This window comes from Diadema antillarum, unplaced genomic scaffold (genome assembly GCF_040938485.1).
Source record: "Diadema antillarum isolate AM-2024a unplaced genomic scaffold, OU_Dant_1.0 seq00002176_RagTag, whole genome shotgun sequence".
Classification (NCBI taxonomy): domain Eukaryota; kingdom Metazoa; phylum Echinodermata; class Echinoidea; order Diadematoida; family Diadematidae; genus Diadema; species Diadema antillarum.
Window position 1 is genome coordinate 19,177 of NW_027272814.1, and position 14,798 is coordinate 33,974.

General features: G+C 36.6%; 1 protein-coding gene and 1 non-coding gene across 2 annotated transcripts in view; one reads left to right on the plus strand and one right to left on the minus strand.

The window, feature by feature from the left end:
- The first annotated feature begins 6,412 nt into the window (after window positions 1-6,412).
- Trnal-uag (transfer RNA leucine (anticodon UAG)) lies at window positions 6,413-6,494 on the plus strand. The gene has a single exon. It is a non-coding gene; the product is annotated as a tRNA-Leu (tRNA).
- Window positions 6,495-12,614: 6,120 nt separating this feature from the next.
- The window catches only part of LOC139714151 (tRNA (32-2'-O)-methyltransferase regulator THADA-like), a 28,987-nt gene continuing 26,803 nt past the window's right edge, over window positions 12,615-14,798 (minus strand). Inside the window, exons 30-31 of the mRNA XM_071625870.1 lie at window positions 14,126-14,295; window positions 12,615-12,958 (exon numbers count right to left, since the gene is read on the minus strand). Coding sequence (XP_071481971.1) covers window positions 12,872-12,958; window positions 14,126-14,295 — 257 coding nt within the window. The 3' untranslated portion in view covers window positions 12,615-12,871. The remainder of the gene's footprint in view (window positions 12,959-14,125; window positions 14,296-14,798) is intronic.

Sequence of the window (14,798 nt, forward strand, 5' to 3'; positions counted from 1 at the left end):
TTCGATTTTGATGACATTAAACAAAGAGAGAATGTCCATGATCGAACTTATTTATTCCTCGATACCCTTCATCATCTTCGATGATTCATGTGCTATCAAGGAATCAAGCTCAGATGGTCTTTTTAAGGGGAAAGCGATTATGATAAACGCGAGAATGGTCCACAGCTCGAACGGCACATCCAATATACACTTGGTTTTGGGTGACGTCGCTGAGCTGGAGTTACGTCGTCGCCGACAGCAGACGTCAACGGCAACGTGAATCTCGCTTGTGCACACAAACAGACGTGTATCTGTCGCACAATCAAGCATGGAAGAAATATGGACTGTCTATAGATGTGAGAAAGGTCAGATTCCCCTCTGTGGCGGCTGATTAAACATTATTGCTTGATTGCCCGCTGCGCCAGATCCCTCGGCAGTCATTGTGCACTGCTTGCTGTGTTGATGCCTGGAGACTTTGAATGGCACAAGAGATGCATTGCGTCAAAACACATGGCATGGCAATGTGATGGAAATAAAGCCACGCCTTTCGAGCATTTGATTGGTTCCTTGGTATAAGGCGTGGCACTTTCCGGCATGGGCAACTGTGGATAACTAACATTCGGGGCATTGACCATTACCTCGCTTCCTTTTAGATGGATGATAGTGAATGATCTGGAGGATCTTTTTTTTTTTTTTTTTTTTTTTTTTTTTTTTTTAATGTCTTTCCGTTTCTGTGATGCCCCCCATCAGGAAGATACATCTCATAATCTTTATAGAATTGTTTAGATTATTTCTGGTATTTGAAAAGAGCATTTCCAATTTAAATCAGCTATAGACATTATGATAATAAAGCTGACAAAAACTATACCAGATCAAAAACACAACATTAAAGCTACAACACACAAGACACTGAGAATATTGTCAAATAAGAGGCTATGAAATAAGTTACAATAACATGGAAGAAAAAATATGTCAATCATTGCAGAAACAAATAATTAGTCAAAATAACGTATACACGTACATGAATATTCAAAATGTACTTAGAATAAATTAACACACAAAAAAACACACACACATACACACACAGACACAACGCGCGCGCACACACACACACACACACACACACACACAAATCTGATGTCCAGTCCCTACCAAAACTATGATCTTCCCTTTTAATTTGTCGACAGTGCCGACAATGCCCTCTCTGTAATGAGAAGTGTTGTAAACCATCATTCACTGCTTGCAAATGGAAGAAGAGTCAATGGAAAGCAGAATGAATTCCAAGAAAGAACTGATTACGAGACATAAGAGTATCGTCACGATGCATTCCTGTCACAGGAAAATATTTGTAATAGGCTTACGTACGCAGGCATACAGGTTTATGACCTTATCCAACCCCAAACCCATGATCATACAGTGTACATAGCTCTCGTCTTCTCAATGCCATGTGGATTTTCCTACATTATAGTACTGTTGCTCATGGAAATAGTATTCTATTATTTCATTCACATGGGGAAAAGTGTTCAATATCTCAGCGTTTGAAGAACGCTGTAACCATGTGCACTGTAGTAAATGCAATTATTAGTGATACACTATGATGGTAAAACCCTCTATTACTGCATGCATGTTGATCTGCTAGGAAGAAAATAAAAACAAAACCGTTATTAAAGTGAATGCAGCTTGTCGGGTATTACAATATCAATTAGCTTACAAACATTTTGTTTTATTACAAGAAATCTCCGACATTTTCTTTTCCGCAATATCAGACATATTATTTTGATATGTATAATCAGAAGATTTCCTAGTTGATTATACACCGTGCCTTTGATATTGATCAAAATTGATGGCGGATAAGGCATGGACATTAAAATTCAATCCCTCAGGCCGTTAGCCTGTGTTGTTCATGGCAAGGTCATGATCGTTAACGGTTACAGTTCGTTATTCCGAAGGTTCGTTATTCCGAAGACTCTTTAGTCCGAAGACTTGTTATTCCGAAGGTTCATTGTTCCGAATTTCATTGTCGGATTAACGAATCTTTGGAATAACGAACCTTCAGGATAACGCCACAAACGTTCGGATAAACGAACCCTTTTTCATTTTCGGATTAATGAACCTCTAGGTATGGGGAATTTGTGTGTTTCGGACTAACGACCCTTCGGAATAACGAACCTTCGGAATAGCGAATCTTCGGAATAACGAACTGCTCCCATCGTGAACAGTTTATACATAATAATGCTCGTTAACCGAAGCTAATCGCTTGTGATGAATGTGATACATCCTCCTCACTCTCTCCGTCTCCGTCTACCCCCTCCCTCTCATCTCGCCCTCTCCCTCTCCATCCACACCCCCCCCCCCCTTCCCTCTTCGAATTCTCTAGCTCTCTCTTCAACGTCGGTGATGCGGGATTCATGCATTTGCATTGCACCTGATAAACGTGATCACATTATCAATGAGCAAAATATATACAATGGCATATACATGAATTTAATGTTAGTATATTTTGTTGGTATATTGGTGCTGTCGTTATTAACATTCCAGTTTTCCACGTCCTAAAAGCTTGGCTTTTTAGTGGAACACTTCTTTGCGTCGTTCTGATTACTTCCTTCTTCTTTTTTTTGCCATCATGACAAAGTGTGCATTGTTTCTTTTTTTAAAATAATTTGTATTATCATTCGTGCATATACTTTATCAATATAATTGTATTCGACGAACTGTCCTTATCAGATGAATGAATGTCAGATTGACCACTTGTACCGCTTAATGATGCAGCAAGTATTCGTTAGCTAATTGTACAGATCTTACTACACCCGCTTTGGCACCACGTCAAAACGTTGCCACTATCAGTGTCACTGCAAAAATAATAATGATATACGAACATCTTTCCCGTTAAGTATAATCCGATTATGGCTTCACATTAGAGGGCCGTCACACCATCTGTGTGATAAACTGCTTGGAACAAGAGCAGAGTCCATGATATCTCCCTTTCGACCATGCATTTTGCCCCTTTTTCTTCTTTTTTTTTTCCAAACAAAATTAATCTTCACTATCTCTGGCATACCCTTAATTATTATTATTTTTTTTAAGCAAAACAAATGGCAATCTTCTCAGAATATTCGCAACTTTTTTGTAAAAAGGCCAACAAAATAACATAATAACACGGTGTAAAATATTCAGAAATTCTTTTGCCAATAAAAATGTCGTTTTTCTGTTTTGCTTGCCACCATATCATCATTTATAAGATAATAAGATAAAAAAAGGAAGAGGGGTGGAGGAGGAGGGGGGGGGGGGGGGGGGGGAGAAGGAGGAGGAGAGGAAAACTTGAAAACATAATCCTGATGAGATTGCACAGAGTAAAGTAACGATCTGCGTGGAAAAGTTCAGAACAACAGCACAAGGTGGCGCTGTTGAATAACCATCATAGAGCCATCGAAAGATATAGATGCGTGGTTCTAAACCACTATGAACTGCAAAAATAAATCAGTCCTAAATGTACGTTGCTTGACATTTGATACGTTTATGTTTTCTTCTGTAAAATATTTCTATTGTTTTCTATTCTTATTAAATCAAAATCGTTATGATTGTTGATGCATAAGTATTTTAGCAGATTATAGCGACATGCAGCAAAGATGTCTGCCAAATTAATCATATTATCCCTAAATATCTGCCCGTTTCTTATAAAATAGTATATTTGTGGTGGCAATCAGACATCTGTAGGTCAGATGCCTTACATTGTCATACTAAAAGTCATTATATGAATTTGCAATCTAATACATTTGCATGACAAAAGAAATGTATAAGGAGATTATTTCCAAGGCTATCCAGACTTTATCCCAATTTTTGATCACTAGCAATTTTGCTTGTAATAACTGCATATTAGATTTCATCATGTTCCCAGTGACAATTCGCACATTCCTAGAAAATCATTTAATAATTAAGGACAACCAAAAGGAAGAAAATCTCAATGTTTCTATTGTTATGCAAATTAAGTTAAACTCAAATTCACTTTAATTGGAAAATGACAACTAAATACGATCATAAAAGCCACAGAAGTATTTATTGTTCCATGTTCACTTATCGGGGAAAAAAACATAGGATGTACAAGGTTATGAACAAAATGTATGCTGCCATCTGTGTATGTAATAATCTATATAAAGCTCGATACTAATTTGTGTTGCATTTTTGGTGGCCCGAAAAAATTAAGAAAAACATAAAGATGGCATAATATAACTAAACAATGAAAAAAAAATTATAACGACATCATTAAATATTTGCAGTTATGAAAAAGTGCGTCCAATAACACGTAATACTGTAACTACTTTAGGAAAAAATAGTACACTGTATATGAAATCATTGAGTAAAACATTCAAATGATTGTAAACCTTGACAATTATCATAAACCATGACAGCGGACCTATCTATATGTGAAAACAAGTTAATTGACAGGTGGGTAAAAAGGGATGTTTAAATATCACTGACAACTCAGCATAGGCCCTACATAAATAATTAACCTGATATTGATTTGAGACATAGAAACTTATAAGCACGTATTCATGAAATGATTGTTTGATTATCATGTAAAGGGTATATAGTATATAGGCCTACTTTTATTATTGAAAATATAACAGTTTGATGAGAGGTATGCACAAATTTAGCAGAAAGTATAGGAGATATAGGACAAAAATAAAGAAAGAAGAAATATATGACCCTGATCATATTATTTTATATTACACATACATGTTTAATGAACGATGTATACTGATAAATGAAACATGCAAGTGAATCATCCATTGTTTAATGTGCTTCTTTGATCTATACATGAAAAAATGTTTAGAAATATCATTGTCAAAAATCACTTGTTATTTTTACCGATGTCATTCGATTAGGCTTAGCCTTGAGGATAGATCAGTTAAAAAAAAAAAACTATTACACGTGGTGTAGTAAAGGTCATGGCCTTTTGAGATCACTTTCTGTTACCGAGAGGGAGAGAGAGAGAGAGAGAGAGAGAGAGAGAGAGAGGGAGAGAAAAGGAGGGAAAATTGTACGAGATAATTCATCTGCAGTTGTCTTTTTATAGGCCTACCTATACCATGATTATTGTATCTGGTAAAGTCATAAGTCATTAAGCCAAATTAATACCAGTGGCCGGATTTAATCAGCTGACAAGCAAAAAAGAATGAAAGGAAAAAAAAAAGGCTCTCGTGCAATTTTTCCCACTTCCGGGTTTCATTGGTTGACAATTAAGTAAAAAAAAAGTTTTAGCTTTTTTCTTTTTATTTTTTATATAAAAAAATAAATGGGGAGGGGGGGGGGGGGGTGGGGGCTCCCGGTTCATCCCCCCCCCCCCTCCTCCCCGATATCTGCCACTGAATACTGATCATTGATATACCTAAATTAAAGGAGGGGCATCTGGGGGAAAAATAAAAACCCAACAATAATGGTTTGCGAAAAGAATTATTATTTCACACATTGATAAAATCTTGGGCGATTTGGGGGTACTGCTCGCATACTGACAGGTCTACTTGATAGTTTTAGAGCTGTTAGGCCTATTATGTGTTTGTTTTTTGTTTTTTTTTCCTCGGCGACGTCCTAGGCTTATTTATTATCATATTGTTTATGTATTCAATAAAATGACATTAGTTCTTATGAAAACCGTGCCCAAACAGAATGTGATCAGCTGCATTTAAATATATATATATATATATATATATATATATATATATATATATATATATATATATATATATATATATATACAGTGTATAGTTAATTATGTATATGCGAAATAAGGAGCAGAAGCAGCAACTGTATAATGCTCTCATCTGTGTCATTGTGTTATCAAGGTGAAAAATATTACACTGTACACCACGGACTGGAGGTCCAAAACCACTTGTCCTCTTCTAGATTTGTAACATGAAGCAAGTGTACAAGGGAAGGCAAAATGCCGAGAAAATAGCAACATCATCGACAGAAACAAACGTGTTTTGTTTGTAGTCACAGTTTTGTGGAAAACCCAGCGGTTATTATGCTGGAGAGTCTCCGCGACACGCTGAGTAAACAGAGCCCGTGCATTTCATTTCGCACCGAAGAGCCAGCCACAGACCACGGGACAGCGCTGCGGAAGAGTGACTCATGCGGTCGGTGCACTCAAGTGAATTCGACGATCGAGTCTTGCCACACTCAAGCTCTTTTGAAGCTCGCGCGAACGTTTATAAGCGACAGGTGGCGGCGTAGTTTTTGAGCGATAAAACTGTTTCCAGTGAAAAACGCAAAACAGTGCAATCTGTCTTACTAACAAAGTAATGACATATTGGCCACTAGGCAAATATAATGAACAAATTTCAAGACATATTGTTGTGTTTCTAGCAGCCGCTACCGACTCGTCTCACTCCGTCCTGAAGATTGGGTCGCCGCCGGCTTCATCACAGACCATCACGGTAGCGTGGCCGAGCGGTCTAAGGCGCTGGTTTTAGGCACCAGTCATTTCGATGGCGTGGGTTCGAATCCCACCGCTGCCACATATTTTGGTGTTCCTCTTTGTTATGCAGCTCTGCTAAATCGTGCAGTTATCTTTAGATTTTCCTGCCCACCCTCAACCAAATGACTGAACTTCGATTCACTTTTGGTGAAATTATAATGACAACAGACATAAATGAACTAAAATAGGCATTCAATTTAAAATTATGGCCATTCAATTTCAAGTTATGGTCATGCAATTTCATGATTTTGTCGATCAAAAGTGTAAATAGGAGGATTCAATTTAGATATGCATGCAAAACATCATGCAATTTAACTCTAGCTTCTGGGTTGCGAGTGTTCAAGCAATCAAATACTTTAAGAGGTAAACATGTTTGGTGTATTCAGGTATTTGTTTAGAGGTGACACGTCTCCCCAGGTGCGTGTAGCGCACACACACACACACACACACACACACAAATAATTTAAAAATAAATAGATAAAAATGAATGGATGTAAGTAAGTATAAATATATATATATACCTATATATATATATATATATATATATATATATATATATGATATATATCAGGGCTCGACACTAATGGTGGCCCGGGGCCACCAAAAACGCACGTCGGGCCACCAAAATTTCAGAAATGAAGAATTTGGTGGCCTGATCGGGCCACCAAAAAAGGTAAGATGATTGCCTTTGGGCCACCAAAAATAAAAGTTAGTGTGGAGCCCTGTATATATAAATAATTGATCAGTAAAGAGAGTCTGATGAAAAGAAGAAAGATGATTGAAAATACATTTATTAAGAATATGTTACTAAATGAAGATATTGTACCACAAAGTAGAATGAAAATATCACCAATTTGAATGACAACTTTGAAGATGATGATCTTTTCCATAAAAATGTGAAGTTTTTGATGGTAAATTTTGAACCGTGGGAAAAGTAATGTAGGATCACTTGATCATGATTGCTTGTTCACAAATTTAAATGGGGTGTTTATTAAACTGGTTGAGAAACTTTCATCAGTACATGTATCACTTTACTTTTGCCTTTTAAAAAAATATACCAAAATTGACATATTTGCTAAGCATGAAGGATCCAAATGTGTATGTATATGGTTGTTGTTTTTTTTTTCAATGGTAGAACAGAATATAGGAATAAATAATTGGAGACCAACACTTACACAGTTGATTGCACAAATGATGACTACCAAAAAAAGAAAAGAAAAAAAGATACATATACTGACCTCACCTTGCTTCACACAGCATTGACACTAGTAATACTTCAATACATACTCAGCATGTTTGCAATCTTATTAAAAAAAAAAAAATTAACATGCCCATCCAAGAAGGCTCAAGAGTGCTTACATCATGTACTGATCTTGTACTTATTTGTACAAATTTGATAAGTTAATGTACATTCCTTCACAAAAACAAAAATGGAACTGTTCCCAGCCCCCTCCCCCACCCCCACCCCTGCCCCTAGTTATCCCGCCCCTCATGGTGTGTATCTGCAAACAGCAGATGGGGTAAGGGCATACAAGGGTAGTACAGTGCATGTAATGCCTATCGACTATTCTCTCTGGTTAGTGATGGCCGTAGACTCTTAAAAACCATACCTGATTTCAGATACATTTCCTATCTTACGGCTATGTTGATGTGAGTGACTAGAGGACAAAATACAAAACTTTGCATTCCTTGAATCAGATGGCATTTCAGAATATGACAATAATCTTATCAAATTGACAAATTACCCAGAGGTGTTGGGGACTGAGAAAGAAATGGCAGCAGTTATGAGAAACACTAAAGAAATGGATAAAAGAAAAAGAGCACAATTTGAAAAAAAAAAAAGGGAACTAAAATGGAAGGAGAGTGTTCACTAGACTTAGTATATCATGTAACATACCACTAATGTATGTCTTTCTAAGGCTATGCTTTTGTCCCTTTAATTGACCCCACAGAAAGACCATTTATGATACCACAGTTAGTACCAACAACATGTACAGAGGTGCCAAATCACTAACGGAGATGGCAAACCACAAAGTTATCCTGACATCAACACACACTAAGCTACAAGAGAATGTCAAACTGATTGTAAATGGTGTCTGTTACTCTCTAGAGGTAACCGACCAGTTTATTTCATCACTTCATGAACAGACGCATGATAATTTCAAGCAGAAAGTGAAGATTTAGCACCTTGCATCAATGAACAACAAAAGATGTGTTGAAAGGTATGAAATATTGTGAAGTTCAAAAACTATCTATGCAAGCCTACATGTGTAAATATATCTACAAGCATTAACACATTGACTTCCGATAAGAGATCATAAAAGTGGCCAACACACATAGGTTTTTCTTATTGCATATCTAGGTGTTATCTATAAAAATTGTCAGTTCCACTAAAATCAATCAGTTTAAACTCATAAACATTTTTTTCCTCAAAGTACAGGCTAACATTATTAAGTGTCACGGCAAAATCTGTGTAATGTTACTTTAAAAACACATTTCCCCTCACACAGAATGTGGTAAAATACAGGTTACATGCCAATGACTTGCCAAATGTACCATCTTAGGTACATATCTTATAGACTTGGGCTAGATTGCTAAATTGAGAGTTGAATAAGTTGAACCCCACCCCACCCCACCTTTTGGAAAAGAAAAAAGAAAAAAACAAGAGAACCAAAATAAATAAATAAATAAATGAGAGCATACTCAACTTCCCTGAAATGCTCTTCTGTCAAAAGCAGCTGAAAACATTACAATCATTATCACTATCATCCATACATGAATATTTCAAAAGAAGAGTGAGGTAAGGCTTTTGTTTAAGTTAAGATGAATAACCACCTTTCTGCCACACATACACACACACACAAACACACACACACACACATACACACACACACACACACACACACACACACACACACACACACACAAAGTCATTACAATGTCGAGCTGAAATCTTCATCAATTTTCCTTCTGACATCCCTTAATATGGCATAAGCACTCATGTGTACACATACAAATCATTACCTCAACACAGTCTCAAACAAGACTAGAATATCTCAACTATCTACGACCTCAAATAAAATTGCTTGAGGTTTCTCACTCATGTCTTGTCGGTCATCTATGAGCTTGCAGCAGACATGGACTTCATGCTTCGTTCATCTTCGTTCGCGAAGCAAAGCCATATTACTATACTACTTACTCATCAAATAATGTATTCCGCGGGGCAATTCATTTTCTTTCTTTCTTTCTTTCTTTTTTGTCACAAGGCATGATATACTTCTAGAGAAATTTAAAAGCATCAACGTTTGAAAGAAAAGTAACGGTAGTCACTACATGCAAGTACATATCTATGTTTGACAGGGAATGTGCAGTAATGATACCTGATTGTAGCGCATGGTTTCACACACTAATACCCTACCCAAAGAAATGAAGACTCAGAATCTATATGTATATCCAATAACATGTTAGAAAAGGACTCAAGGAGTTTTGTCCATTAGATTTTCCCTTCCATGATGGCATTGTTTGATAACAGATAAGTGTAAGTGATGTACATGACACAATATAAATCTTTGAACGCACACTAACAGACATGTCTGTAAAGTGAGCACATGTTACAGGCCCAGGATAATAATTCTTCTTCATAATTACATGTATTTGTATATTGCTCACATGCTCACAAAACTACAGAACACTATCAAGAATCTAATACAAACATTTCGTTCATCCCGATGAACATATCCATTTCTAAACCACTTTCTTTTCTCTTCTTGTTCTATCGAAGCTGGGCAAATCCGTCCAGATGTCTATGGTAATCCATAATAATGTTTAAATTAATTCAAACTACCAGTGTGAATGCAGTTCTCCTCTTTCTCTTCTGACTGTCACTGCATGAGACAAGTATAACAGTTCCTGCTTCATCATACCTAATCATCACTCTGTTTTCCTCACAGAAAACTTCAGATCAAATATCACAAATCCTGAGAAATACCTTTTGATTAAATATTCATGGTATATGTTGTATGACAGCTTTTGCAAATTCAAACCCATACATCTTGAACAATAATGCTCGAACCGCATCCATCTAAGAAACCATAACAGACTTTTATGTTTAATTTGCAATGCAAGCTCTTGATTCTGTGGCTGTTTCTTCAACTTAAAATGTCATTACTAAAGAAGACAATATACTCTCAAACATTGATATACTTGCAATAACTCAGACACATTTACACAATACCAAGGTAGGTGTGGGATAACACACTGTTCTCTCATATGATGTCATTTCACAGTATTTTGAATTCTACAGAGAAAAAAATAACTCAGATGCATGTGAGGAAACTGAAAGTATTGACCCAATACTCCTAATTACATTCACGTCAGAGACAAAACTGATTTATAATGGAATACTCAAGATGGTTGCAGCTTTCAGCTCTTCCATTATATGCTTCTATGTCACTTTAAGCTCCGATATACATGGACTTAAAAACTTTCTTACTCTTTGTTTGTTTGTTTGTTTTTTTCCCATTCGAGCCAGCCAAATGACACTGACGAATAATCATTATTTCTGAACCCTTCTACCAAATGACAAGATATGCATATCTTGCCTTGGAGAAGAGAGGAGGGAAAAAAAAAAGAGAAAACCCACAGTCTCTCTTACCCTTCACAATTATTTCAAATCAAGAAAAAGGAAATTGAATTAAAGCAAGTTGAGCAAGTGTCAGTGGATGGAATAGTAGTCAATAAAAGCTCTGCATGACCTAAAAAAAATTTTAAAAAATCAACCCTACACTATGGCACAACAGCAGTGTATTGAATAAGATAACTAAATCATACATAAGTGAAGTGCCAGTAATAGATAACTCTTCATGGGTGATAGTGATATATATTATCTCCTCTTCCCCTCTGAATCGATTTGTACAGACAATTACATTCAGTCATACTCTGAATTTAGGATATGAAAACAATTAACATTACATTCACATTGCATAGCATAACCACAGCAAACAAGAAATGAGTAACATTGTGAGTAAATCAGCATGAACAGATCTCAAAACGATAGTACAATCTGGGGATTTTGATGTCATGTTTTGATTTTCTTCAGGACATAACATCAATGATTAAACAAACCTTGAAAACATCACATAATTGATGACAACGTGCATAGTTTTGGCCAATTTAGATTTTTTGCCCAATTAAACTCACTCATTTCTAGAAATAATTTCTCTCAAGACTGATCAGTGATACATTCACAAATCTCTTCCACTCACAACAAAACTTTTCTCAGTATTCATCTCATATGACAGCCATTCCAACAAAAAATAAAATCCTTCTATTAAGTGAGTGTCTTAATAAATAATAACATTTCATGTCATAGTAAAAAGAAGCACAATCTACAGACAGTACAATTAATTTACACGGAAATGGCATCTCTTACACTCAGTGAATTTGGGGCATTTTGTGTGTGAACAAAGAAAGCTTTGGTTAAAAATGAAATGTCACCCTCTAAACATGTCACTAAAAGACCTATAGGATAAACCTTCAGAGTAATTTGTTTGTTTGTTTGTTTGTTTGTTTGTTTGTTTGTTTTTGTAAGAGACAAGATGATTTTTAAGCCCTCACAATATATAACAGATTGACCAACACATGTCTTTTTTTTCAAATGCAAGAAAGACTGCACACCGTCATCACATTCCCTAAGCACAGGTAACTCATTTAACTCTTGGAGTGTCATCCTCCCATGTTTGACTCACAAAATGGTATGTCATGTCCACGCTATTCAGTTTAGTTCAAACCAATGAACATGTGGTGCATACTAAGATGGATTTATGAACCCAACAGTACTGAGCTGTAAGTGTCATGCTATGGATTAAACCTTACATATATATAGATCTTGTGATGCAATATAAAATCAGAAATATGGCAAAAATTTAATCTCTTTTTTTTTCTCCATCTATGCTTTATATTTTTCTGATCTATTTGCTATGGGGTTACAGGGCATCTTAAAAGGATGGCACAGTTTTGGTTTAGATGGGGCTGCAGGTTTCCAACTTTTTGTGTGTGTGTGTGAGATAGTGAGAAACCTCTCATGAAATATGACAGAACATGTAATTCTTAGAGGAATTCACAGTATATTTGATGAAAATTGGTCTTGAAATGCCTGAGATATCCAATTTTTATCAAATCAACTGTCAATTCCCCTTGGAATTGTATATCCTTTAAAATTTCATAGAGTGGTTTCTAAATATCTTACAAAATGTTAAAAGCTGTATCCTCACCTCAGCCAATACTGTACCATCCCTTTAAGATATATACTGGGTTACACCATCCATCCACACACTCTTTGTGTGCATTCTATATGTTTGTATAACACACATCAAGGTGACTGATCTCTTCGTGGGAGGAAACGAATCATCTCTCTCATCAATCCATCTCACTGGGTTTCTCCTCCGCATCCTCCTTGATGACTGTTGGGATGGCAGCCTTGAGAAGAGGAAACAAGTAGAACATCTGGAAACAAACCAAGGGAAAAGAGAGAAAATGAGGTGAAAATATCAACTCCACTCTGAAAGCAATATCGTAAAAGTGGAAATTTTTGCACATTTCGTGCAACCAGAAGCTGGCATGAAAATAAAAGCATGTGAATATTTTTGCAGGCTGTTAGATTCCAGCAATTAATGACCTGATTCTGCGGAATTAAGAACATGTGAAATTCATCTTACAAGGTCGAGTGCAAAAAATTACTCATGCGAATATATCCACTTTTACAGTATATAAATGATGCACAGAACAGAGTGGATCGGTGAGAACTGGATGCACAAGTTTTTTGAAAACTCTGAAAAGAAAACTTTGGAACTGTTTAAAACTGTTTAAAACCACGAGCGCAGCAAGTGGGTTTTAGACTATTCCAAAGTTAAACGAGAGCATGCAATTCTCACTGATCCACGAAATAGGCCTGTGCATCATTTGTGTTATAAAATGGGCCCGTAAATTCACGAAATACAACCATTTTCCCCATCATGCGTCCGGTACACCTACAACACTATACAAGACTTGAGCCATGCATTCGGCTTTTACCGGACGCATGGCTCAGTGTGGATCGGTAAAAATCAATGCATGACAACTGACCAATCAGATTGTAGATATTTTAAAGCTCATTTATAATATTCTACAACTGAATAACGGCCCAGAGGAGACTTACTGACTCTATGTGTCAAGAAGCCAACTAAGAAAGAAGACTTGAAATTAGAAGTAGATGTTGGCAGAAAGCGTAAACGGGTAGTGGTAGGTGATAGTTAGAGGGTAATATAGAAGTCTTAGTAGGAGTTACCTTGGTAATATGATTGTTTGTTGGATGCAGAAATGGACAATAGTCGGATGTAGAACTACATAATGGTTCCATGACATTCGCTCCTGAGACAATTGCTTCCATGAAATATCTGCACACTACGCCAAACATACATTTTATCCACAAACATAACCTTAGCCATAATCCTAATCCTCACATCAAACTAAACCTAATACCCTATCACAATCCTAACCCTAACCCTAACTCTAACCATAAGTAATTGGAGAAAATAAGACCGGAGCATCAGTCCCAGGAGCAAATGTCGTGTCACCCTTCATAACATAAGATGAAAATCCTTCATGTTTTTGTAAGGATATCTACAATCTTACCTCCTGTAGGGATTTCAGATGGTCTGCGATCTTCTGACTTGCTTTTTGAACCCTCTCTGATGTGGGCTTAGTCAGGACTGACACTTCCTGGAGTAGGCGCACATAGAGTAGGAGTCTGTACAGAGCCTGGTAGGGTTTACTGTGACCCGTTCCTGCATAGAAACTGTTAGCTGTGAAGATTAGGGTAGAAAGATTATTGGGTATAAAAAGCAACATTCCTCTTTAACATAAAAAAGAGATGAATGAAATAAACAGTAAAGATGCTTCTGAAAGGGAAAATCACATTTATTATGTGTAAAATATAGCTCCTACTCATAGGCAGATCCAGGAATTCCGTAAGGGGGGGGGGGGTACCTTTACAAAATTAAAGGTGGGCGCACATGCCCCCCTCCAATTTTTCTTTTCATTTCTCTTGTTTTAACAAAAAATAAAAGGGGGGAGAGTACCCGGTGCGCCTCTGCCTGGATCCGCCACTGTCTATTTTCTGTAAGCTTTCACTAATCGTCCATCATGTCCAGCACAGCTAAGTATCTAGAAGGTAGGGTGTGGCCATAAATTGATCACTTACAAAATACATGTTGAATTCATCATGCTTACATCAGAGCAAGCTCAAATATGTGAAAAGGTTTGACCTGTTTCATCACATCATTTCTGTATTATTGTGATAGCATAT